The 27,679-nt window shown below is 45.9% G+C and overlaps 1 protein-coding gene across 1 annotated transcript; it reads left to right on the plus strand.

The window, feature by feature from the left end:
* Positions 1-3,728: 3,728 nt before the first annotated feature.
* Positions 3,729-27,209, plus strand: GJA8 (gap junction protein alpha 8). Its single transcript, XM_041420986.1, has 3 exons — positions 3,729-3,810; positions 4,238-4,330; positions 25,470-27,209. Exon 3 carries the CDS (start codon positions 25,480-25,482, stop codon positions 26,677-26,679), a length of 1,200 nt encoding a protein of 399 aa, XP_041276920.1. The 5' UTR covers positions 3,729-3,810; positions 4,238-4,330; positions 25,470-25,479; the 3' UTR covers positions 26,680-27,209.
* The last annotated feature ends 470 nt before the right edge of the window (positions 27,210-27,679 follow it).

The raw sequence follows: 27,679 nt of genomic DNA on the forward strand, positions 1-27,679 counted from the left end.
CTTGGTCAGAGCTTGTGTTGGCTTGTTGGCCAGCTGCAGGCAGCTGGGTAATTGAAGTGGCAGTGATGTGTAACACCCCACATTGTTTGGTGTGTTGAACAAGGAGGAGATGCCCTCACCTACTGACATCATTGTGGTAGCTAGTGCAGGCTGGAGCCCATCCTGAAAAGAAATCCCTGCAAAAAACTGGCAAGAAACCTGCTCAGGAGGAGGGATAAGGACATTGGTGGGGAGCTTGTTCTCTGTCCTGTGCCACACAAGTTACACAACTCAACCTGGCTTCTTCAAAAACAAGGTCTGGTAGGAACAGCCATCACATCAGCTACTGCAGCTCGAGGAGAAATCCAAGAATTTTTAGCAGGCACAGGTGCTTTCTTCCTGCAGCTCTCTGAACTCACCAGAACCTGAACACAGCTCAGAAGAAATGGTGGATGGGGGATGTGCTGCATTGTGTTGGTGTGCCCCAGGACCTCAGAGATCCCAGAATAAGGTTCTCGGTGTGAATGCATTCCCTTGACTATCAGACACAACCATCTCTGGTTCCCAGAGACCCCTGTCCTCAGCTCAGTGATAAAAGCACTTTTTAACACCAAAGCTGCTGTGTTCCCACGCCTGTTGCTGTCATGGGGGAGGCTGCTCTCGAACAATAGCAGAGGAATAAAGAATGGCCTTGCTAATCAATATCCTGCCCAGACGCTGAGTCAGGTGGCAGCTCGGGCCTCTTTAAAATTCCTACATTGTTCCTGATTTCTCATTTGACTGGGGTAGAGTTTTATCTTTAAGGAAAGAAAACACACAGGGCCGCATGTCTCTGCCTGCTCCACCATTCCCTTCCCACACCACCCCCACTCAGTTTTGCTGCCTTTGTCCTGTGGTGGCCTCCAGCAGTGAGGAATATGGGTATGATTTGCTAGTTTGGGCTTGGAGGTGAGTGTGATGTGCTGTGCTGTGGTCAGGACAAGGTGACTGTGGTCTGAGCTGGGCACCCTGAGTCACACACACCTGCAGGGCTTTAGATAATGCACTCTTTCACACCCACATTTCCATGTGGGCTCATATTTATGTGTTTGGTTTTTAAATGGTTGGAAGGCAAGACAGGGATGCAGGCACAGGTTTCCAGAAAATTTCTCCACAGATGAATGTTTAGAGCCCTGGCAAGATGCTAAGACAGTCTGTGTGTGAACAGACATTTGGAAAATTGACAGAAGTGATATTTGCTTAAACAAACTGCAAGATCCAGTAGCTCAAGCTCTTGAATCCACCTCAGATGTACTAAAAACATTTTCCAGAAGGAGAAGGAGGCCAGCAAGGATTTCTGAAATCTCACAGGACCTTGCAGGATCCTCTTCAGGGGTTTCACCCAGCCCCTGTCATCCCTGAGCATTGCTCCAGAGCTCCTCTCACCAGCCTGGAGCAAGGCAGGGGAAACTGCGGCTCTGCTTCTTCACCTACACCAAAGGCTGTGAAGGAGAAAGCTCAAAGACCTTCAGGATTTTCCTCAGGGCTGGGGGGTCCCCAGGACATCTTTGTGGCTCTTTGGCCCTGCTTGCCTCCTGCTGAAAGGTCTCAGCAGAGGGGAGAGCGTGGTCCTGGCAGTGCCGCCGGGCAGGAACTGTTGGAGCTGCAAAGGGAACCGGTAAGGGTTACATTTGCGCGTGTAGATATGAGATAAGAGCTGACCTACCCTTCACCCCAAACTGAACTCTCTGAAGCTCAAACAAGGTAAGCAAGTGCTTGTGAAAATGCTGGGGGGAAGCCTACCAGACTGGCAAACTTGCTGCTCCTGTCTGGGAGTGGGAGCAGACCTTCAGCCGCTGTCCGTGGAGTCCACGAGGAGCTTGCCAGGCTCTCGGCTAAAACACTCAAGGACTGACAGCACGGAGGAGTCAGGAGCTGAGGATGCCTGTCAGGAACCAGAGAGAGGAGCAGAAGTGGAGAGAGAAGCAGAAGTTACAGGCAATGGTGAAATTCTTTCAAATTAAGCTGAAATAGCATCTACAAGATGTTTGAGCAGGGTCTGTCACAGCCTCTTCCCCCTGTGCAAATATAAACAGGTCAGCATCCACATCTCAGTGTGTGACAGAGCTCCCATATAGGAAATCTGTTTCTTCTGGGAAAGAAACATCTCCCTTTAGTGACATCCCTGCGTGTTTAAGTCTCCTGGGAGCCTCGGATGTGTTTTTCGCAGCACGGGAAGTGGAGCCTGCCAACACAAGCACGGTATGGCATGGGGAGGGCTGGCCTGGCCCAACAGCAAGCTCTCACCCTAAACCCTACGTGCCTGCTGGAGTGAGCAGGAGGATCTGCCTCTTCTGCTACTGCCTGTGAGGTCCATTGGTGAGATGTATTGGATCTCAGGGAGTAGGGAGAGACTCTTTTTGCCCATGGTTTTTTGAAAACTGGGAAACAGAAAGCATGGGTATCTCAGGAGGTGTTTTCCAAAAAGGACACACCCAGAAAAAGTGACTCTCTCTTCTCTCTGTGAATGCAAATTTCAGGTGTCAGAGGATCTCACAGCTGGGCTGGTTAAACGCTCAGTGCAGCTCAGCCTGGCACAGGTGGGGACTCCCTGCAGATGAACTGGACATTGCTTTTCAGACCTGGCTGTCTGTGCTGAGGCTCATAAGTCCCTCATAAGGGCTTCATTGGCACCAGCTGAGGAAGGGAGCAGCTGAGCCAACCACACCCACCCCCTGGGAATACAAGGGAGTCTTTTGTGAGGCTTTTAACTTCTTGCAGAGGTTGTGGGCGTTTGCTGTGTGTCTCTGCCTGGTAGCAGTGCTGTGGTGAGTTGGTTGCTCTCCAGAGTAGTGTTGCTTTGAGCCACTGGGCCCCACCTGTGTCAGCTCAGGTAGAGGGGATGTCCTTGATACACATTTGGGTCCAGATTCCTGAGTTTCAGGCTGTTTTGAAACACTCCAATCAGTCTGTGGCCAGCTGGGCTGTCTCTGCTCTTGCCATGTCGAGTTAATGGTCACTGTGGCAAGGATGGGTCCAGGATGTTTTTACTCTAACAGCATCTATTGCCCTGTGAGCTGGTTAAACTCCTGTTCTTTTGTGGGACTCAGCTCAGGGACCGTGGGTGCACAACAGAAATAAATTTCTCATGAGCTTTTTCATCTTCCCCTGAAAATCTGGTGGAAAACACTCAAGTCCTAATCAAGCTGCTAGTCACAGCAGGCTTCCCAGATCTTGGGGCTTGCCTGAGCAGGGGGCTAATCTCTGTGGAGTGTATGCCAGGCATGCTGCTGGGGGCTCTGCTCCAGGCATACGGGAATGCTTGCCTGGGAAAGAAGTCACTTCAGGCAGCAAATCTTTCCTCCCTGGGAGGGAAGGGTGGGCAGGCATGAAGCAACCAGGAGACACATCCATCAGTGTGTTTGAGCAAAGAAAAACCTCTTAAATGCTCACTGAGGAACCCTTGGACCTTCCATAAGAAAAAATTTGTTCGCTGCAGGGCTGGAGTTGTGACTGCTTCCAATGGAGATGGGATGGATGGACGGACGGACAGGAGGCTGCACACCGAGAGGAGAGGGCGAAAGGTGCCTCCTTCCAAGGCAGCAGCTGGTGAGAAGGAGCCTGGGCTGCTCAGTGTCAGCACACACGTGGGCCGTGGGGAAGCGTGAGCCCAGCTCCAGTCCTTGTCAGTGGCACCTCGTTGACTTTTAGCGCTTCCTTATCGTGTCCGTGCTCACCTCGCGCGGCGCCGATAAAATGCCGGGGCGATCTGTGAGCAGCCCTGCAGAAAACCCTGCCGAGCATGGGAGCTGAGCTGCCAGAGACCAGCCCGGGGCTCCAGGGCACAGCAAGGTAACAAAGGAACTCTCAAAACCTGGGACAAGGCGAGGGCAGGATGATCTCCAAGGTGTGCACCACGGGATGGGCGCAGCAGCAAGGGAATTTTGGGGCAGAAGAGGGGTTTGCAGAAGTGGGGCTCGCTGGGACTTTCCCATACCTGGCACAGTTGGATGTGTTAGCCATGTGAAGTGATTGCAGGATGTTAGTTCTCAGAGCTATAAACAATAAAGTTGGGAAGGAATGCCCAGGGTTGTGGTTTCTTTCTCTCTTTTCTTTCTCTTGGGGTATTAAACACCTAAGTAGTTCTGGTACTTTTTTAGTTATCACTAAAAAAGGCTATCATTTTCCCACGTTACTGCTACTTTACCTCTAGGCCTACCTGTGGGCCCACAGCAATTTAAAGGTAGCTTTAATTAATTAATTTTTTTGTTTTTTACAGGTGAGCAGCTTGCAGTGATACACTTGGGAGAGTCCTCTTGATGGTCTGAACTGAGGCTCTCTGAATATAAAACCCTGAGCATCTACTGAGCAGGTATGTAATTTTTGAAATCTGTAACTGCTGCCAAACTGGTGAACAGTATCTTGCCACTACGGGAGAACAATGAAACCTGACTGGTTGGAAAGAATAATTTTCCTTCTGAGTGTGAAATTTAGAAGTCCTTTTCCTTTATTTTACTTTTGTTTTGTTAAAAAAAAAAATAAAGGGTTTTAAAATGGGTGTCCTTTCTGAACTGGAGGGAAAATCCATGATGCCAGAGTTTCTTGCTGAGAAAAAACCTCTCAACTTTTTACCACAGAACAGGGAGTCAAAGTCCTTTATTTTGTGGTTGAAGTTTTGACTTCACCTTTACTGGTCCAAATATTTTAAGTGATTAAAGGTGAAACAAGGGACTGCTTTAGAGAAAGGAATTATAGTTAACAACAGAAACTTGCAGAGAAATCAATGGAAGGTTTCAATTTGACTTGCTGTCCTTCTTTTATATCTTATTCAGAAAATAGGCTTATACAGCTCTTGGCATATTTTTTTTTCTTCTTTGGCTACAGCTCTACTCTGTACTATGTTATTATTGAATGTTATTAACCCAGATCTCTTATATAGCATTGCTCTTGGAATCACTCCTATAATCACTTCCACATGCTGCAAACTTGCAGAATGGAGCAAACTCCTTCCATATTCCCTCTATTGACATGAGCTTTGCCAAGTTCTTATTCTCCAATACTTAAAGGGATACCTCAAAGTTTATTTTCAAAATCATAGTCCCAAAGCTCTTCTCACAGGAATATCTAGTGTTGCCCCAGTCATCTTTAGGAGTCTCTCACTTTTTTCCCACCAACTTTGCTATTTTCTGTATTTTGCAGTGTTCTCCTCTTCTGCTTTTTTTTGTTCCTGCCCAACATCTTGTGCTAGCATCTCTTTATTTCAGAGCCTCACCATTTCTCTAGTCTTCCATCATCCCCCACCAACATCTGGAACTCTGTGTGGGAAACCTGGGCCTTTTCCCAAAAGCACCACTCTTCATCACCCCCAGCACTTCTGCTCTTCTCCCTGACAGTGACATTCAGATCCCCACGCCTGTTACTGTGTCTAAGCCCTGCCTTGAACATGAACCTATGAAATCTCATCATTTTCTCCTCTGAAACCTGACTTTCTGTCTATATTGTTTGACTGAAAATGCATCTATGCTTTTTTTCCAAGCCTTCAAAATTTATTACACTGCATGTCAATATTGTTGGTCTTCTTGATTTTCTTTTTTTTTGGACTTTGTTCATACTGGGCAGCGTTGAGACCACAACACCTTGAAAACAGTGAAAACTAATTCCCCTTGTCATGGATACTGATTGTCTGCCCAGCTAGGAGGTGGGCAAGGGAATATAAGGTGTTTGTTGCCATTTGCCCCCTGGCACCCACTGTTAGCCCTTTGAGAGCAATACTTGGATTTCCAGTGCTGCTGATGCCCCCTTGTCTCTGGTCTCTGTCAGTAATGCCCTCAAAGTCTGTATTTTGTAACATCTAGGTCTTGCTTCTTTCCACTGGGATCCCTCTGTCAGGGCTAGATCTCATACAGGTTGTTCTTTGACATTTCAAGGAGCTTCCACTTCAGATTTGAGTCAATTTCATTCCAGAATGTGCTCCAGCCTGAAGGGTGGAGCCTTTTGTCCAAGGCACTTGAGGTCAAATGGAGAAAGTGTTGATCTTGATTTTTTTTCTTCTTTTTTCCCATATTTTTGTGAAATGTGACTTAATTAGTGACCTATGGGGCCACATCACCACCAGCCTGACTTACTATAATTTTATCACTTTTTTTTTTCAAGTGCTTTACGACATGTTGTACACAGAGCAGGAAAGACAGTAAGGTGGTGAGTCCCATTTTCAGATGGACACACGTGCTATGGGTGTGTGATATCCATGTCCTTATGAAACCATGCCCTCAGCAACTCTTTTCCCATGGATACCTGATGTGGCATCCCCTAAGGGGGCTGGTATTTGCGAAGGCACCCAGTGCCAGCCACCTCCACTCTTTGTGCAGCAGCGAGGGGGTGTGAGCTCCCAGCTGAGCTGCTCCTGTTTGCTGCTGACCTGGTGAAAAAGTTCACAGTGCCAGAAAAAAAGGGAGGAGGAGGAGAAGAAAAAAGGGACTAGAGAAAATAAAAAGCAGAGCATGAAATTAATGAAAGTGGGGGAGTGTTTCTGGTGTTATAACGTTGCCAGAATTAGGTTTCTTTAGCTCCTGCTGTGCTTTGCTGAAAACGAGTCTAGTTAGCAGCAGCAGATGTAACAGCTGTACAACTGTCAGGGGAACGAGAGAAGCTATGAGAACTCCATGAACTAAGCAGATTCTCTTACTTTCTTTGTGTGGAGGTCTTAGAAGTGGAAGTTTTCAAAGTGTGTCCTGCTGGCTGCTCATGTCAAGTGACTGGGATGTTGTAGAAGGTGAGAGAAGGGAGCAGCAAGCAAGATGCATGGCATGTTTTCAGGCAGGAAAAGGAGAGCATTTGGGGAATGGGTTACTGGAGCTGCTGGGGGATGATGGGGTAGCTGGGAGGAAAGATGTAGCTTAGGAGTATGTAGCTTAGGAGTAGACACTAATATTGCAGAAGTGGGGATGGGAATTCATGCAGCTAAGAATAAATGCGTTTGTGGAAAGGATACTGGTGGTTATTTGGTAACCAGAAACTTAAATGATCAAAGAGTTTAGTAAGACCTTCTGACTTTGCCTTGCTCTTCCCAAAATATATATCATGGCTGTGTGGAAGGTCACCTCCCATCCCTTCTTAGATGTTAATCACCCCCTTCAGTATAGGTGGCCTATCAGATTGCATAGGCTGGGTAAGCACTGGGATATGTGATAGCATATTTACTGGGCTGCAGGATCTAAAGGTAAGGCTGATATCTGGAATGCCAAGATATTTGTGAGGGGAGGCAGGATTCCTGCTCTCTTCAGCTGCTTGCCCTCCAAGTGGAAGAAAGCATTTCAAATTCCTTGCAAGCCCCAGGCTATAAACAGGCTCTTCCTGTATGAAACAATAAGGACCTGACAGTACTCAAGAGCTGTCTGCTTTTCTGAACAGGTCTAATACTACTGAAATATGCTTTTGTGGGGAGGATGAAGCCCATCACTTGTGGGGACAGAAGTGCCCAGTGCCACTGGCGTAGATCATCCAAGAAGATGGTATTGAAGGCAGAATCTTGGGCCAAAGAGGAAATCAAAGTCCTATCAAGCTGAAGCAGTCAGACACAGAAAGGGGAAGGAGTCAAAACAAAAAGAAAGCAGGAAAGAAGAAGAAAATAATTAGACAAAGGTGGGGGAACTATTAACATTTTTTCGAACAATGGAGAAGTGGCTCAGCCATTAAATATACTCCATAAACACTGTGTTTTTTCAGCTAGCTAGGCTAAGGGCCTCTGTGGGGGCAAGTACACAAATGATGGGTCCCCAAGCCCTGCTGCTCTCTCAATGAGAGTAGAATTTATCACCTATATAACGATCCCGAATTCATCTGGGGGAGGTGCTGTGGCTCTAGCATGGTCTGGCTCCTCTGTATCAGATTTCTGAGTAAGCCTGTGTTCCCCAAAGTAATGAGAAGGTTGATAGGAGCAAGGGAATGCATTTGGTATTTTACTCTGTGGATCACAGGGCAAGTGCCACATGCAGTAGTCATGGATGCTGTGTTTATCCTTACCCCTCTTGCTAGCTTGAAGACAGTGGTGCTGCAGCTTGAGTCTCTGAAGCTCTTCTTGGCATGTAGGCTTTTGGCATAAAAAATCTCCATGGGTCTGTCACGACAGGCCACAGCCATTCCATGGGGTGCAGAGTTTGCAGGGTGTGGGTGCTTTGGAATTATTTGTAAGGCATTGCTCTGTTTTGCCTGGTCCTGTCAGGGGACTGAAGTGAAGATTACTGAAGTGCAAAGCACATGGATGATGCAGGAACAGAAGCGTCCCTTACAGCTAAACTAAAATCTTCTAGGAGGTAGGTTGTTCTCACACTCATCAGCTATAACAGTGGGGGAAAAGTGCCTGTCCAGGTAGGACCTGTTTCACCTGGACCCTTTGTTTGCACAGAGCAAAGCCATGGGATTTCATACCTTCTTGTACAGTGATCCTACAGTACAACGTGAAACTTCAGATATTCCTTTTTCCCAGATGGGAAATCTGCACAGTAAGACTGCCAGATCCATGAGCCTGTTTCCTCCATGGGATGAAATTCCTTTTTTTCCATTGTGCATCTTACCAGCCAAGGGTGTTGTCTCACCTTATTCATTAGCCAGCTAGTGTTGGTGTAATTAGGGGTTAAGTAGTTAATCTCAAAAAATCCCTTGGAAGTCAAGAAATCCATATATTTGCTTATTTGTAATTTGTACACTGCCCCTAAGGCAACCAGGCATGGCAATGTAATCCCATATTTGTGTATCTAACAGCTGAAAAGATGATGTGAGTACATTATAAAGAAAACTGTGACTGTCTAACCTCCTGATTCACCTCCCCTGTTGCAGGTCATGCATCTCCCTGGTGCCCAGTCCTGTGGAAATCCTGTATTTCAGTATGCATCGAGGCTGTTTTTTTTTCTGACACAGGATGGAGCTGAGAGTGTGTTTAAGCTTGTTTTTGCTCCAGCCAGAAAGAGGAAAACTTTCTTCATTAGGGTCCTGTTTGTGGTAGGCTCTACAGAAACATTCATCAAATGCTGGCTTTACTTAAAGCTCTGAGAGTCAAATTACACGAGGTAGGCTGAGGCAGGAATAAGTGGTGCTGCTACAGTGCTTCTAGAGAGGTTTGCTGCTGGTTTTTTGCAGTACAGATGTTAGGATTTTACGGGAAACCCATCAGTTCTCCAAATGGGTGGAGATGTGTAGTTGTAAGCAGGAGTAAACATTGGAAAGTTGGACATCTGTGGCTCAGTGCTATTGAGCAAGACAGCAAGATAGGAACTGATCAGTAGGAATGACTCAAAAAAATCAGTGATCTGGAAAAAAAAATTTAAAAAATCCCAACCACAAACCAAAAGAACATTACTGCAATAGTCTGGATGACTCAGAAGGATGGGGCCAAGCATAACATTAGCTGCTGTAAGTCACATGTCAAAGAATAAGGAATACAGGCTGCATTTATCAGTTGGCAAGTCTGTCTCAGGAAGGAGTGGGGGCTGGTGCAGCTCATTGGCTGACTACAGAATTCCAGGAGGATGCTGTAGCTGGGGGAACTCATGCAGATTTCAGTAAATAGCCACAAACTGAATGGTTCTAGGAAGGGCTGAGTGTGTGTGTGATTTAGCACTAACATATCACTTCCCATGTACTCTGTTTAGTGCTTTTGTTGGTTATTCCTGGATGGAACAGGTTTCAGGGACAATGCCTGAGAGTGTTGAAGAATTGGAAGTGTGCCTTCCAGTAAAAGAGGTTCAAGAGGTGGGGTGAAAAGGGAAAGCTGAAGACTAACTTTTTTCAGTGTCCATATATACCTACAAGGAGAAAAAACTTCCTGTGGTCTAGCAGACTGAGGGGCAGTAAGACTCAAAAACAGGAATGTGAAACTGGATTTAAAATCCCAAAAAAATGACGTGAGAAGAACCACTATTTTTAAACATCATCTGTAATTAACCACTAGGAAAACTCAGGGAGGCTTTTGGAGGATCCTTCCCACGAGGCTTTAAAGTTGTGGCTGGATTCTTGTCAGAAATTGGACCCTTGTAGAGATGGGAGGATTTCTGCCAAGTTTTCTGACGCAAGTTTGTGAAGATGTGGGTCTGGATGGTCATGCCACTTCTTTCTGGCATTACAGTCAGATGTTGGCTCACAGCTGTAGGCAGCTCTGGGGTTGAGAACTGGGACCTCAGGGCAAGAGGCAAAGGCATTGCTCCTTTTCACCCTGCCCTGTGCAAACACTCACCAGTGTTTGCTTCACCTTTTTATTGGGTAATGTTGCTCTGATATCCCAAAGTAAATGAAGCTTCATTAGTGTCCAGTGAAGTGGTCAGTGATGACTAATTGTCATCTATCAATGGTGCTTTAATTCTCTTCTAGCCTAATCAAGGCATTCCTTTTACATCCCATCATCTATGGCTCTGTCATCCATTTCAAACTTTAAACCTTGTTACTCTCTTGTATTTCTTAGCCAAACCAGAATGAGTTCTTCCTTCTGCTACCTCAATGAACATCTTAATTATTTTTTTTTTGGTGGAAAATCTATATTCCCTTGATGCCAGGTTTTGCTTTATTTCTTACCTTATTCCCCGCAGACTTAAACTTTGTCAGAGGCCAAGTCTGTGCCTGTGGAAGACTCAGAGGTGCAATGTGTGAGGTCTGAGAGCAGCAGAAGGATGGGTGTTGATGCAGGTGGAGGCTGGGACAGCATCAGGAGGTGCCAGCAGAGGCTCTGAGCCTTTGCACACAGCGTGCTGTAACAGTGACAGAACTTCCTAGGAAACACAATGGCCACTCGTGAGCCAGCCCTGGCTCAGGGCAGCGGAGGAAAGCCCGGCAGGGCCGCAGGGCTGCCTGGGTGGGGCGTGCGAGGATCTGTGGATGTGACTGCCGAGGCTGTGCGGGGTGGGAAGCTTTTTCCTCCTGTGACTTCACCTGGAGTGTGTGCCAACCTCGGCACACAATGTTATCGCTGTGCGCCAGCACGCGGTCAGCACGGCTGTGCTCGCACAGCGGGCCCCAGGAGACTTTCTCCCTTTCTCCAGGCCCTGCAGCTTTTGGCCTCGATGGCTCTTGCCAGAAACGTGCCATTCCGTGGTTTTGTTCCCAGTGGTACCAGAGCTGGCTGTGCTCGTGGTGCCACTGAGGTGGAGAGCTGGTTGTGAGGAGTGAAGGTGAAAGGTTTTGTCAGGACCTCTGCTCTACCCCACCCCTCTCTGGCAATCAGGGCTGCTCTTGGCTCTTTCCTTATCCAGGGCTTATTGCTGTGCTAAACAGTCGAGTTAATGAGTCATTAAGAACATTCTGTCCCTGCTGCATGGGGACTTTGCTGCCCGGATGGAAATCCTTCCCAAGAAGCCCATTCCCCTCTCTGTAGCAAACACAGCTGTTGAAACCTCTTGGATAAATAAATGCAGTCCTTCAGGGCTCAGGCCCAGCCTGTGGCATTGGTTTCCATGGGCCAGGGATGAGTGGTCTGCCTCCAACCATCTTTACTTTTGTCACTGTTAAATACCTTGCCTACAAGGGAGAGTTGGGCCTGGATCACCAGAATCTCTTGGCAGTTTCACAGATCTCCTTTCACATGGAAATTTCTATCAGTACAGAAGTTCTATCTTCTCTCTAAGGACACACTGTAGATTAAATGCTGCCTCTAGAAGTCCCAGCTTCAGCCTGCCCTGCACTAGGAGAAACCCTATATTGTTTATTTTGTTCTCTTGTTCCATGAATGAGACTTTTCTACCCAGACAAGCTCAGGCATCCTTTCCTTAAACAAAGAACCTTTCCTTAAATTCTTTGGCAGACTTTGGTTTTCCCAAGACTGATGTTTCGGAGACATCCATGTTTGCAATCTTTGAATGTCAAAGCATGGAAACAGCACTGGATAGTTGGCAGAAAAATGGGGTGGCTCCAGCCTTTGACATCTGAGACTCATCATTGACTGGTCTTTGGCATCAGGGAGATGCAAGACACTTGTTCATGCAAGTGTCTGTCTCCAGGTCGTTCAGAAGTCTTTGTAGGTTCATCAACAGCTCTCCAGGACTGGTGTTTGTGCTCCAATGCAGTTGAAATGGTGCAGTACCAAACAGGAGGCTGCTGGCACCCTCATGCTGTGTAAGAATCCTCAGGACAATGCAGCACTTCACCACTTGTGACTCTGCTTTCTGGGCTACCTCACAAATCATAAATTGTTTTTGGGAGGTGGACTGGAGATGAGCAGGTTTGAGCCCTTAAAATTACATATCAGCAGACATGTAGATCTGCAATCTCACATGCTCAGTACGAGGTAAGAAGACAATTCTGGGGGGTACACCTTGACACCTTCTTCATTCAAGCTGGCAGGTAGCCATTAAAATAAGCTGGCTTTTGAACCAGAAAATAAGCACTATTTTTTAAATTTGATGAACTAGGGAGAACACGTAACAGGAGCTTTTGACAGCAGAGGATAAACCAGGCAGGACTGAGGTGTGTCCACCTTGCCTCTGTGTGTCAAGCCCAAGCTGTGCAGTGGGAGTCCATGCAGCTCCTCAGCTGCCCGGAGCTCAGAGTCCTGCAGGAAGTCACTGCTTCCTGGGACAAAGTTCTCCACAGCACAGCTACAGCTCTGGTCTCCCTGCGGAAGGGCAGGAGCTGCCCTTCCCTTCCCAGGGCTAAAGCACACCCAGGCTGTGTTTGTCCAACCCTCTGAGCCATCAGGTGTGCCTGATTCTGCGGTGCCCTTTTTCACGATCCCTCTCCAGGACTTGGTGGCTTTTGTAAAATGTTTGATGTTTTCTTCCAGATTATTGATTACTAAAAATATCCTGATGCCGAACACCCTCCAGGACCTTGGTACAAACATACTACAGAAAAACCCCCAACCACTTCTAGTTCTCAGTTGTGTTTTGGAACCAGTCTGATAGGTCATTTATAGTCTGTTTAATGACTGCTGTCTTATTTTTATGCCAAACAAGTTCTTTAATCATAGTGCCACATGATAGAAGGGAAACTGCCTTCCAGGATCTCAAGTATATTGTACCAGCTTTGTTATATTTAACAACTGTACATGCAATTTCCTTGGAGAAAAGTAGGAACACAGTTCAGTGGGGGTGAATTTTCTGTAGGCCCATGTTGGTTGCCCCTAGTTATATTTCCTTCTTTTTATTCCCTGTGTTCTTTGTTAGCCACTTCATTATTTAGTTCGGGTCTGAGATCCTATCACAGGTCTGTAGTTACTTGTGAGTAATTATCAGATTATTATAAAATATTTATGCCCTTCTACATAGCCTTTTTAAAAAAAGGCAGACTATGGGATTTCTTCTTCTCCTCCAGGAGTTACCCATTGCACCAAGAAGTACAGAAGATCAACATAATATTGGAATTATGTATGCACCTTATGAAAAAAAAACCCCAAAACTAACAAAAGTTAGACATTTTCAGTGCCAGGTACCTAGTCCTGGTGATTTAAAATGCCTGATTTAGTAGGTGGTATTTAACTCCTCTGGGGTAGTACAGGAATAGACATGTCATTACCAAGGTCTTCATCAACTACTTTCTTTCCTCTCAGCAGTAGGATAGGAGTATTTATTGATTTCTTTTGTTGTTCTCTGCATTGTTATTGAATAATCTAAGATTTCCATCTGATAACAGATCAATACTATGAGTCAGACTCTTTCTGGTCTTAATTTTCTTTTTAAAAAAAGACCTTTGTCAGTCTTTTTCCCCCCCCTTTCACCTCCATCATATTTTTTATAATTCTTATCTTCTAATTTAAATTCAGCTTCTCTCATACTGCTTGTTACATGTATTACACCTTACTTATTTTAAGCTGCCTCATTTCAATTTTACATCAGGTTGTGTTTTTCCAGTTGCACTGTTCCTTCTTTACTGGGGAGTTGTGTATTTTTGGTGCCTCGTAAATGATTTTTAAGCAGTTGCTAGTGATTATTTATATTTTTGTATTTAAATACTTTCTTGGTGTTTATTTAGCCCAGAATTCTTTTCAGGGCTGGGAAACAGGACTTCTTAAAGCAACATATCTTTTAAAGCATTGCATTACCAGTTTGGACCTCCTTCTGCTTTCACATAAGAGTGCAGCGAGCTGGGGATCAGGGAACTTGCTACCAGCCTCTCATTTCTGCTACCACTTTACCCATCCTGATAAGAGAAACACAAGTTTTGTTCTATTGGATTTAAGGTCTGCAGATGAGGAAGATGTTAGGAATGTTTAAAAATCCTCAAGGTTGTCTGAGTCAGCAACATTGTCATGTGTTAAGCTAAGCAAAACTTAAGTTTTTCTTTGGTGGGTGCTTGAGTAACCAGTGCTGCCATATCCCAGTATTTCTTAGTTATCCATCCAAATCATCAATCCTGTTACTGGAGCCCCAACTCATAAATACTGAATACTGATAACTAGGAAATTGTGATTCAAAGTCACAAACAAGCTAGCAAGTACTTTTATTTTTGCCCTACTCAGTCTTAGGGCTACACCTATTGATTTTAATACTGTCTTACAAACCACGCCAGCATTTATTGCAATGTCTTACAGCTGTAGTCCCCTGGGCAGGCAAAGCCTTGATGAATATAAACTGGAAAGGAATGCCACAATTGTGTGCAGCTAAAGAGGATGTACTGGAATGGACTTGACTTCTATATTGTGTTCCTGTAAAGGAGGGCATGCTTTTGAAAGGCAGAGTCAGGGCTGCAGCTGCATAAACTCAGCACTGCTCAGGGGGAGTAGAAACACACCAAACCTGCTGCACCCTGGGCCAAAGCAGGGGAGCAAACAGAAATATTAGAGCTCATGTCCTTGCTTCAGAGCTTTGGGGACTGGAGAGATACAATCCATTAGAAAACATGCCTACATTTTGCTGAGCAGCTACCTGTAATAGCTGCATTCACTGGGATGGTGTTTATCAACCAGACAGGAATGGGGCCTCATAGTTCAGGGCATGTGGAAGAGTGTTCTACAGTTGCTGTGCTAAGGTGGGATTTAGAAGTTTGGAATGGAATGAAATTAGCTCCTTGAAATTCTGCCAGGTTTCACACAGGACAGGGAACCCCCAGAGAGTCTTCATGCATCTTTTAAAAGGATCCCAACATGCTTTAAACCATATTCCTCCTAAGAATATCATATTCACTGAGCGCTAACAGGGCTGCAAGGGATTGAAGCTTGCTGGAAATAATGAAGAAAAAATCTCCAGGCCTCTCCAAACTGGAAAAGCCCTTTGGCTCTCCCACCTATGTTTTCTGGCAGATCTTTATGTAGAAAATCCTTGACTCTCTCCATCTGGCTGTTTATTAGTTTGAAGCCAAGTTGTTTCAGTGAATGCTGAACACCTCTGGATGAATGATGTATCTATGGGCAGGTTGTCTTCTTGATCAGGAAACGAGAATGACTGGCTCAACAGCTTCCAAGTTCAATAACCTCCTTTACTTCTTAATGAATTGCTGAGGCATGAGAGGCTTCCGTTCCTTGCTGGCATCTCTTACACTGTGCCCAAAGAAACAATCATATCAGGCTCAGGAAGACTGAAAGGGCAGGGAAACAGGAACCATCCCCACGGATGTCCTCCCCAGAGAGGCTGGGAACGCGCTCTGCTGTGGGAAATGGGAAGCTGAGGTCAGCCAAAGTGCACAGCAGGTATGCACATCTCTTGGGATGGGAAGAAGAGATAATGCTTTGCTATCCCCATCCCTGCCCTGGCCTGCTGGTGAGCTCTCCTGGGCCACCTTCACACCCTGTGTGCAGAGTGCACCTACGCTGTGTGGTTCCGTGGTGTGGAAATGAAGGCAGGGAGATAAAGGTGGAGAGTGGGTGGTGACAACGCTCCTGAGAGCCCTGAGCCTTCCACTCAGCAAGGCAGGCCCTGGTGGTGTGAGAAGAGCCCAGAAGAAGTGAGAAAGGAGTAGGGAATGAGCCCCCATCAAAAACTGGAAGGCAAAGACCCCAATGGACAGTGAGGTAACAGGGGATGCTCCCAGGCATACAGACTTGTTCCCATCTTTCAGAAGCTTTGTCCCTTCTAGCTCCTTCTGCCTGGGAATGTTAAGAGATTGCACAAAAAGTCTTGATAAAACAAACATATGGAGATCCCCTCAAGAGGCTGGGAGATATTATTAGCTCCTCTTTTACTGGCAGGCCTGGAGCAATTAATTACCAGAAGTATTATCAGGTACTTGTCACTGCTTTCCCTGGATCCACTTCACATAGCCCAGATTGGCTGTAAGCAACATGTTCCCTGGCTGGCCTGATCCCTCCCAGCTCCTGATAGCTGTGCCTCTGCTCCTCTCCTGAGGATCTCAGCACCGGTGGAAGGGCCATAACCTCGAGAAATTTGAGTCCATGGACCACTTACGTGTGCAGTATGCCTGTATTTTTATGTCTTCTCAGTGATGTGCTCCACCTCTGTGACCAGGGGCAAAGTTTTAGGCAGGAGGCAGGGAAAGGGACAGATAAGAGGAGGTTATATGGGGATCTAGGGAAAGGCATTTTGTGTATGATGGCTGCATAATGCATGGTTAACAATTTACCTGTGAGCTCTGGGCCCTGCCCCAGTGCTGCTCTTCAGAAATGCCACTGCAGATGCTCTAAGAACTTAGAATTTCTAACTAACACACTCTTGTAAAGGTCTGTGCTTCCAGAAATAGTCTGGTCGGGTTTTAAGTGAAATTATGCTGATCCATGAAGTGTGTCTAAAGGAGAACTCTTCTCTTCCTGGTGCTTCTGCAGTTACCTTTGACACGTGAGAATTCATCTTTCTTGTCTTACTTGTTCTTTGTACTTTTAATGAATTTTTACTATTGATATAATTTTGGTGAAGTTGCTATTATTGACCATGTTATTGTCAAAGGGAAAATCATGCAGGTCAGCTGGTATACCTATGAAATATTTGCTGGAAAAGGGATGCAGGTTCAGGTGAAAGTACTAGTAAAAAAGGTGCTTTGTCAACAAAGTTTACACTGAGTCTATAGGTAAAATTAGAGGCATCAAAATGATTTTCATGTCAGTTTAACTCCATCTGCTTAACCACTGTAAAAGTAAAAAAATCGTATTCAGAATAGTCATTACAGCATCACCTCTCACACAACCTCTCCTCTTACAACTCTCCTGCGTCTGCCGTGCGTAGTTTTGCATCTGCAGCCGAAGTTTAAGAAGCGAGTGAAGAGGAAGGCGGGGTGCAGCCCGGAGAAGGCTCAGCGTGCCCGCGGCGCTGCTGGTCCCGCACAGCATCCCTGGGAGCATCCCTGGCGCACGGATGCGGAGACACCGCCCGCTAGCGGCCCGGGCTGCGCCGGGACAAGGTCAAATCAGCACCTCTGGAAGGCTGGGCTGGGCGACAAAACAGCGCATTGGTTGTGGTGAGCAAACACCTCTAACTCTGCAGCACGTTCAGAGCCCTCAGCGGAGGCAAAGGACTCGTTCGTGACCGCCCTGAAGGTGTCCTGGGGACAGCTCTCCTTGCATGGATAGCCGGGCTGAGCAGCGGGAAGCAGGACAGCTCCACCGTGCTTCTCACTGTCCCAGCTAATTAGCCCCGCTCCAGAGGAGATAATTAACTCCAGTGGAATTCCTTGCTTGCACTCCCAGTTCTGAGCTGGTGTCCCCCCAGGCTGGATTTTCACAACTGGTGGCAACATACTATTATTTTTGTGTGTGTTTTTCAACTGAAAATATTTCCCTGAGGTTTCTTCAGGTCTTTGGTCCTACCCAAAACCATAGAGCCTTAGAAAGCCTCCCTCTCCCCCTGTTTGTTTTTCTGCTTATGAGGTAAGATCATCCTTAACAGATGTTTGTTTACCTCTTCATAAAAACCTCCTGTGATTCTACAGCCTCCCCAAGCAGTGTGGTGCTGTGCTTTGCTATTCTTGCCACTGCAAAGTGTTTTTCTAATGTTTAGCTATATCATTTTTATTGCAAATTAAGCTGATTATTTCCTCTTCTACTTTTGGTGAATGTAGGGGACAACTGTTTAGTCTCTCCCCCCATTATAACAAATGTTTATGTGCTGGAAGACTGTTATCATACCTCCCCTCCCGTTGTTCTTTTCCTAGAGAAAACAAACTCAATTATTTTATCCATTCCTTGTAAGTCATGGGGCTTTTTCCACCTCTCTTATCATTTTGCTGTTCTGTTTTGGACTTTCTCCAGCTTGTCTGCATCTCCTGTAAAATGTAGTGCCTGGGAGTGGACACACTGTTCCTGCTGGGAGCTCAGCAGTATCAAATAAATGCACAAAATAATTGCTTCCCTTGCCTTATACACAAAATCTGCATTAAAGCACCTCAGAATGAGATCCTCTTCTGTGGGGATCTCACTTAACAGACACACACTGGGTCCCACTCAGCTCTCTCTGCTGGACCGGTCACAACTGAGTTTGGAGCAGCACACCTGGTGTCTGTGCAGCCCTTTCCTGAGCTGGATCTTGGTGCAGTCACCTCTGCAGAGGCAGCCCAGCTCCCCAGTGTCTCACATTCCTCTCAAATTCCAATCACTTCAGCCTCCTGCCTTCAGGAGGGACTGCTGACCCCCAGCCCAGCTGCCATCCTCTTCCTTTTGTCCTCTAGTCTGTTGTCCAAGACACTCAAGGAAATACTGAACAGCCCCGGAGGCAGAACTTCAGGGACACAATTCTCCCAGCTGGAAAAGTGAAGCCCAGATAATTACCCTTGATTATGGTACTTCAACCTGTGTACCTTCTGCATGGTGACTCTGCTTGGTGCTCTGGGAGCCTGTAATCTAGATATTTTCTATCTGCTCACTGAAATCAAAGTATTTTACACCTACCCTTTCCTCCTCATCTACCAGGCCTGTTAGTCAAAGAAGGAAATTATCTTGGTTTGACATGATTTGTTCTTCAAAATTCCCTGCTGGCTGTTTCTTATCAGCTTATTGTTCTTTAGCTCCTTATAAATTGATTGTTTCATAATTGGTTCCATATCTCTCTAGGTATCACAGTTAGGCTGACTGGCCTGTAATTCCCCAGGTCCTCCTAGAACAGTAATTTTCAGAGAAGAACTGCATTTAACAGATATTGAAAGACATTCACTTTTGCCCTGCTTATCTTTATTAATTGTCTAGTTTGGTTCCATCCCTTAAATTAAAAACATGTTTCCCATAAGTATTCATCCTCCACTAGAGGCTCAGCACAACCCAGCCCTATCTTCACCTCTCCTGTGTTCCTGCCCTCCTGTTACATACTTCCCCAATTTTCTTCCTCCTTGATGCTTTATATCTTCCTCCCTCTCTTTTCTTTATGGTTTGCTTGCACCTCCCTAGCAAAATATATTCCCCAGCAATTCATATCCACCTGCTGCCTGGAGAGAGTCCTGGAAAAATCTGGGAGCCTGGCCCTAAAAATGCAGGCAGTGACATTTGCCAGGCTTGCAGGGACATGGTAAGGTCTGCTTAAAGATTTGTCCAGGGCTGGCTGCACTTTACCTGATTTCTGAGGCCAGTAGGTGGCAGAGAGATGATAAAATCTGGCGATGAGAGGATAGATCCCTTTGGCTCTGGGATGGACGAGGACACACGTTACTAGAGAGCTGGGCGAGTGTCTGGCACAGGAGAGCGCTGGGTGAAGGTCCCAGCTTCTTGTAGGGAGGCTGAATGTGCCCAGTGTTCAGCCTCTGCCACAAGTGAGAGGTTTGTGTGCTCAGCAGAAGAACAGGAAGCGTGTGCCACTTCCTAGCTAAGCAGATCCCCAGAAGATAACTCTGTTTGAGGGAGGGGTATCGTTATCCAGGGTTGTGCGCTATATAATTGCACAATCTGCTATCATGCATGAACAGAGCTGTTCAATAGCATGGCCCTGCCTTGTCCTGACATCATGTCTGTGTTGGAAATCCGTTTGGAATGAAAAATCCCACATTCCCCAAGTGACCTCGTAGTCTTTGAGCAAAAGGCTGAGTTGCAGTGGAGACTTCACAGACTCAGTGGTGCCAGGGACAGAAGCTCCATCGCCAGCCTCAAAGCAGATAAAGGTTGAGAAGTCAGCAATGAAGCAAACTTCTTTCCAAAAGAAAATAGTATTTGAAAAGTGCAGGAGATGCCCATGACTTTGAAGGCAAGAAAAGTCCGGAAGGCAAGGAAAAGCCACTGTGAGTTAACAGTGTTACTTTCACTAGCTATTAGCACTGTGAATAGTGAAATACTATTCACTATTTTTAGCACTGGTTTTTGGGGATGAAAGTACTCAGCACATCTACAGGTTGCCTAATGAAAACATAAATACCAAGGTACACAGGTTGAAAGTGTTTGCCCTTCTCAGTCTGGCACTGTCAGTGCTGCAGTTCTTTTGTAGACTCGGTGATTGTCACATGCTGCACGTGAGGTCCAGGCTTCTCGACCTTTGCTTTTATGGTCTCTACTCCTTCCTTTCACAGCCACTGCTTTCATGCTACAAAGGTAGCCGTGCCTTCCAGCATTACCCTTGTGCCTAGGAGAATCAAGTCAACTTCTTGCTCTTCTCGTGCTCTGCCCTCTTCTCTGCATAGCCCCAGTACAACAGTAATTCCTCACTGCCCTGCTTTATTTTCATTTAGACCCTTCTCTTCAGAGGGAGGAGGCCCTAGTGAGTTGGAGAACCTGGCCCAGAGCTCAGTGATGCTTGCATAAAAAGCCTCCAGATGAAGGGACTCCGGTTTTCCATAAACCAGAAATGTCCTGCAAACTGGGCACACCCCACGCTAAAGGCTCTGCACTCTGTGATACCAAAGAAAGTCAGCCCTGATCATTTGGATGAAGGTAACACACACCCAATAACCACAGACTTCAATGTAATTTCTGCATCAGTTGCATATTGCAAGCTGTTCTGCAACTTGTCAGACAATGTTTGATATTTGGATAGCATTAGCAAAAGGCAGATAGAAGGTTAATGGGAAAGGTCTCTGACAGTAGCTGGATGTAATTTAGAGATGGACTACAGCCATGTAGTTGCATACCAGATTTGGGGTTTGGCTCATTATATTAGAGAGAAAAGGCCTAGAAAGGGATGTGCACATTCAGCTAGAGCTGAGTTTTCCAAAAAGACAGTTTTGGTTTGAAAAAGAATGGGCAGTTTAACATCTGAACCAACTGCCCTCTGTGATGCACCAGCCTGCAGATACTCTCTGAAAGTGGTGGATGCTGGTGGTACTGTTCCTCCCTCTCTTACTGCTTCCCAGAAAGGGGTTGAGGGTGGCAGTGATGACCACTCACTCATGCATTGATACTTGTTTATCTCAGTAGTATATAGCAAAGCAAAACAAAACCACAAAGGTGATCTTTCCTCCTCCTTACTCTCCTTGTTCCTCTCATTTATCCAACCATGCCTTTTCTTATTCATGTCGTGTTCTTGGGACTTATGAATTCTCCATTTTGTGTCCTCTCTCCAGGAAGTCTGTTCCCATGCTTTATGTGGCATTGGGCTAAAAAATGTTCTGCTACTGCTTCCCTATTTAGGAGAGTGATTTCTTAAGGATTCTTAATACAACTTTCAGTCCAACTATGTGCATTGAGGGCGATTTTTCTTTTGTGTCTCCAGACTGGTTCCTCTTGCAAAATATTATTATTTTTCATCTCTCACACTTTAGCTTTTTTGAAATCCAGTTTGAAAAACATCATCTCTGCCTCCAGTTGTGCTTTGGACCTTGGGGCTCCGCAAATCAGCTGAAAAGCTGTTTGGGAAGACAACTCCTGAGATGAAGCTTGAACTTACATGGACACAAATGCCCAGAAACACAGAAGAGTGGCCTGAAACTGTTGGTTTGAAGGTACAAAATTTTGTGGCCCTCGTGTTTTAATATCTCATTCAAATGATAGCATTTCTGGAGACAGAGTGTCTCCCAGTGCCATTCTGGGAAATTAAATTCAGTGCTGAGTTTGCATAAAGAGAGAGGAGAGGTACTTGCTGCTTCATCACTTTATGAGCCTGGCATCTGTATCACTGCTTAGCAAATCTTGCTTCCAGTAATCCTCTTTTTCTTCAGAGCTGAGCACCAAGAGAACATTCTGAGCAATGCCTCCAGAGAGACTACAAAAACCATACCTCAGAGTAAGGTTATAGCCTTTGACTTGTAATTAAAACTCTCAGGGCATTTAGTTGTACTTGTGGATGCATTACTGAGCCTGTGGTTCCTCTCTTCTCTGACCTCTCCAGCATTTTTACAGGTGGCTGGTGGCAGGCAAGTGTGCTTGCGGTAACATTCCTGTGTGCTGGGCTGCTGGAATTCAGCTGTGCTCCTTAACAAAACAGTTTGGTTTAGACATTCTTGATGCATGTGCACATGCAAGATGCATTTGGAAGAAAAAATAAGCAGAGCTGGGACACTGAGAGGTGAGGCTGTGAAAATTGATCTTTCTCAGCCTTGATTAATATTGACTGATAATCTTGTTTTCCCATTCTGCTGCTTTTTCCAGGTAAAAGATGTTAAAGAGCAGACCAAAGTATCCGATAATGCCAAATATAAACCCAGTACTTCAGTACCTGCCTGAAAATCAGTAATGAAACTTGTCTGTCAGAGTTGGGCGTAGGGTAACAAATTCATTCAATCAATGCTGCCACCATCAGAGATGTTGGTATTCCCTTTTCATCTGCCACACCACAGCACCTAAAGACCAGCGAGTGTGGGCACACACAGAGCTGTGCTGAACCACAGTGGAACTGCAGAGATGCTTTGGTCCCTGCTTAACTGAGCAAACTCCCATTTATGCATGTATTAGGTTTTCACTGCCTGCTGCCTGTTCCTCTCCCCCCTCTGCTTTTTCATGTTCAGTGGACTCTCCCCTCTGTGTCTCTGCCTCTCTCTCTATTTTTTTCTCCCTATTGTTCCCCACGTCACTGACTGTCACTCACTTCATAAAGCCGTCTGGCTTGGAGCTTAAATATTGCAGGGCAACTAAAACCCACCATCAGAGCCAATTCAGTCATATCTGCTCAGTCGTGCGACAAGATTGGGGCTTTTAGGGTAGGGAAGAAGAGAGACAAAAGTTCACTCTTCCCTGCAGAGTGCCAAGAGAGGAGGGGGACACATTTCTTCGGTGGAGCCTCTGACAGCGGCAAGTTGCTTGCTCCCCATCCTTAACCTGTCGAGCCCCTCGCGCCGGTAGCGTGCGCAGGTTGCGACGTCTGGGAGCGCAGGGTGGGGGTCTGCGGCCAGCCCAGGAGAGCCCACAACACCAATCTCTTGGCTCTGAGCGGGCTTAGGCAGAGTCCTGCTCTTTCCTCGTGGCAGGCGATTTCAGGGGAAAGGTGGCTACCTAAATACCTCTTTTTTTTTGAGGCTGGAGGGGCTGACTGCTTGCAGGTGGAACCCCAGGCATTCTGACTGGTTGTGCAGCTCCTCATCCCTCCACCCAATATCATTGCTCTCAGTTGAACCGACCGAGCAACCTCGAACCGCTCCACTTGCAGAAAACAGAGGGGATGGGCATGGCAGAGCTGTGAAGAACGTGGCCAGCTGGAAGTGATCTCAGGGAGGGCTTAGCCAAACGTAGCAAGCTGCGAGCAAGACGTGCGATGGAGTTAGACAGGAAACATTTTCTCTTCTCTTGTACAGAGAGCTTTCCGTGTGATGAGGTCTATCACACCTAGAATGTTGTTCTTGAGGGCTGCAGGGGAAATGCTCGAATGATAGCGTAGATATCAGTGTGACTCACAGGGGGAGAAGGGGATGGAGGTAACCGAGGTGCCTGGGGGACAATGAAGCTTGTACTGTGTGTAGTCATGTTTTTTACAGAGTTGCACGTGATTGGTAACTGGGGGGTGTACTTTGCTCTGTGAATTTGCAGAAAGAGGATGTTTAAATCAGTTTAGATAATGTATGTAAACAGCATAATCTTCTGCTAGACTTGTTAATGTAAGCGCTGACATTAACACACTTCTTTACACGACTTTAATGACTGAGAAAGTAGCAATTTTCCTTGGTGATTAAATTATATGTTTGCCACTTATGTATTCGAGGTGTTTGTGCAAGCTGAGGAACTGTGTTCTGTTCTTCATTTTCTAACATGGCTGTCTGGGGTAAAAATATTGTGAGGTTTGAAGACAAGGAATATGAGTCCATCTTGCTTTAGCAAAATGCCATCATAAGTTTGTGGGGCTTTTTTTTGTGGGTTTTTTTTTTTTTTCTGATTGAAAATTTGTGAAATTCCCCTGAGCCATAGAATTCTCAATATTTTCCGTGTTTGTCTATGTGTGACTACGTACACAGAGTAGTTGAAACAGACTGGTGTGCGTTGGTGTGTCATAACATATGGCATTACAAATATATCCCAGTGGTATCTGAAGGAGGAGGAAAGTTTAGATACTCAGATTTTCATGCTGTTTACTGTACCTTCCTTTTCCGAGTGCTTGTGTATGTGTCTGCATTTAGGGAACTATAGATGGAGGTAGTATCTAAGAGACGGAATTCTAGATCCCTGTGAACAGCTATTTTATGAATAATGTTCCCTGTTTCACTTGTCATGCTCTACAAGTTGGTCTTTCTGGGCCACTGTAATATTCCGCATTCCTCAGAGACCTCAGACTGCTGTGATGTGTTAAATCAACCCATACAAAACAACTTTCATCTCTATTTTCCTCATTCATAAATCTTCCCTTGCCTGAAATTATATAGTGGGAAGTTCAGGATATGCAGAATGAAGCCCTGACCTAGGAATAATTTCCTATAATGCAAAAGTAATGACAGATGTAATATTTGACTTGCATTACTCAAAAATGGATGACTGCCTTAGCTTTCCAATAGTGTATCTGCAGCTGGCTTCCAGCTCTGTGTTAGCATGAGATAGTGGCACTGACATTTTAGAGACAGCAAATAGCATTTTAGGTCCCAGTTAGAGACTGTGGTGTTTTCCCCAGGTTGGTTCCACTGTCAGCGTGGCAATCAACCTTAGAAGGAGGTGCAAAGAATAGTCCCAATAGCCACAAATAATTATATTGCATATAACATATTCTATATAGCAAAACTAATCTATATAGCAGTTGTTAAGCTTATACAGCATTACTACCACAGTAATGGCGTTGTAATTGCTGTTCTTAGCCAACAGTGATTGTTAAAGTAGGATTGACATTTGCAACCTAGAGAGAATTCATGTTTGTTTAGGTGCAAGATGAGTGCAGATTTGAGATCTGTTTGACCTGAGAGGGGTTCTGGTGCAGAAGTATTTGAAAGCTTCACCCTCCCTTCTAACCACTGCAGCTGCCTGCTGATAAATCTGTTCCACTGTATTGCTGGTGAGTGTTTGTACGTGTACAAAATCTAAGCAGATTCACAGAACTGAGCCTACAAGGCGCCACAGAAGACTCTCACCTGCAAAAGGAGATAAATATACTCCCTGGCTGAAAAGTAATTGCCCATTTAGAGCCATGGAAGGAAGAATTTAGCAGGCAGCTTGCTCTGGTTTCCCAGCCCTTCTTCTGCTAATAAATCATTGTGAACAGGCAAATCAGCAAGCAAGCAAACGCCTGCCTTTCTGTTCTCAAAGCAACAAAAGACATCAGCGGGAAAACCTGAAATCTTTAAAATTTAGCATAATTTGTGGTCTTTCTCTTTGTTTTTTCTTCCCTTAGACCGTAAGAAATGGGTGACTGGAGTTTCTTGGGGAATATTTTAGAGCAGGTGAACGAGCAATCCACTGTCATCGGGAGAGTTTGGCTCACAGTACTCTTCATTTTCCGCATCCTGATCCTGGGCACGGCTGCCGAGCTCGTGTGGGGAGACGAGCAGTCAGACTTTGTGTGCAACACCCAGCAACCTGGTTGTGAGAACGTCTGCTACGATGAGGCCTTCCCCATCTCCCACATCCGGCTCTGGGTCCTGCAGATCATTTTTGTATCCACCCCTTCACTCATGTACTTCGGACATGCTGTGCACCACGTCCGCATGGAGGAGAAGAGGAAAGAGAGGGAGGAAGCTGAGAGGCGCCAGCAAGCTGAGGTGGATGAAGAGAAGCTGCCCCTGGCTCCAAACCAAAACAAAGGCAACAACCCTGATGGAACCAAGAAGTTTCGCCTGGAAGGTACTCTCCTGAGAACGTACATCTTCCACATCATTTTCAAAACCCTCTTTGAGGTGGGATTCATAGTAGGTCAGTACTTCCTGTATGGCTTCCGAATTCTGCCCCTTTACCGCTGCGGGCGGTGGCCCTGTCCCAATCTTGTGGACTGTTTTGTCTCCAGGCCCACGGAGAAGACCATCTTCATTATGTTCATGCTGGTGGTGGCTTCCGTGTCCCTCTTCCTCAACCTGGTGGAGATCAGTCATTTGATCTTGAAAAGAATCCGGAGGGCTCTGAGGAGGCCAGCAGAGGAGCAGCTTGGAGAGGTCCCAGAGAAGCCCCTCCATGCCATCGCAGTCCCCTCCATCCCAAAGGCCAAAGGCTACAAGCTGCTGGAAGAAGAGAAGCCGGTGTCCCACTATTTCCCTCTCACGGAAGTAGGGGTTGAGCCCAGTCCCCTTCCATCAGCCTACAATGAGTTTGAGGAGAAGATTGGGATGGGACCACTGGAAGATCTCTCCAGGGCGTTCGATGAGAGGTTACCATCATATGCGCAAGCGAAGCAACCAGAAGACGAGAAGGTACGAGCAGAGGAGGAGGAAAGAGAGGAGGAGCAGCCAAGGCCTCAGGAAGAGCCAGGGGTGAAGAAAGCAGAAGAGGAGGTGGTGAGAGATGAAGTGGAAGGGCCTTCAGCACCTGCTGAACTTGCTGCTGATATGAGACCCCTGAGCAGGCTAAGTAAAGCCAGCAGCCGGGCCAGGTCAGATGATTTGACTGTATGAAGGTGCAGGATGTGGGGAGCACATGAAAAGGAAAAAGTTGAAGAGAAAAGGAGAGATAGAGAAAGAATCAAAAGATATTTTTAAGCAAAGTGCTAAAATGGCCACTTGAATATTATTTCCTTTTAAGATTTTCAACTGGAAAGGTACTACCATGGTAACAGTGCCTTATTTGCCCCATATGTCCCTGTATTTCCCTGTTTCCACATGCCAGCTCACTCCTTACAGTAATATCTACACTGTACACATAACTGATGTATTTTAAAGCCTAACACGGCAGTGATACCCAAATGTCGCCACTGTGATCATACTTACTGAAAGCCTTGTGTTCCACATTTCCCTAGGAATGTGGGGCAGACCTGTCTTTCAGCCAGTGAGGGGAAAGACTGATCAACAACTGTACCTAGTCTTTCTCTTTCTGTTTCCTCCTATGGCTCACTGAGCAGAGCTCCCCTTTGCTGTTGGCATGGAATTGCAGTTATTAATTCACAAAGTGAATTCTGTGCTTAGCATCAACACACTAAAATACCAAGCCAAATACTTCCCTTCTTTATTCAGAAAATAAAGGCAAAAATGTTCCAAATTTCTCTGTGAATGCATATCTCAGTTAGGTAAATATATTTTTCCTGGTCAAAAATATTTCTGCTCTTCAAGCGACATTGACAGTGGGCAAGGTTAACAGTAGCTCTCTACTAGGAGTTAGCAGATGCCCAGAGATGGATTATTTGTTCCCAAGAGGGCCGTCCAGCCCTGAGACTAGTTCAGAATACTGGAAAGAATAAATTCAAGTGATATTTTTTACTTGTAGCCTTGTGACTTAAAGATTTGAAACTAGATTTATCCAAGCAAGAGGGAAAAATCTTCTGAGAAAGGAGGGGACAGCTATAGCCCCCAGAGCATGAAACCAAATACAAGCCTTCACGGTATGATCCTGACAAGTGTTCAGTTCCTGGAGCTTCCAGCCTCCCAGGCACTCAGCAAATCTCAGGTACAGAGTCCTGAA

Source organism: Onychostruthus taczanowskii, unplaced genomic scaffold (assembly GCF_017590055.1).
Source record: "Onychostruthus taczanowskii isolate IOZ18803 unplaced genomic scaffold, ASM1759005v1 scaffold67, whole genome shotgun sequence".
Classification (NCBI taxonomy): domain Eukaryota; kingdom Metazoa; phylum Chordata; class Aves; order Passeriformes; family Passeridae; genus Onychostruthus; species Onychostruthus taczanowskii.

What these genes read in the sequence shown, in the direction of transcription:
- GJA8 (XM_041420986.1), top strand. Translation starts at nt 25,480, where the DNA reads ATGGGTGACTGGAGTTTCTTGGGGAATATTTTAGAGCAGGTGAACGAG.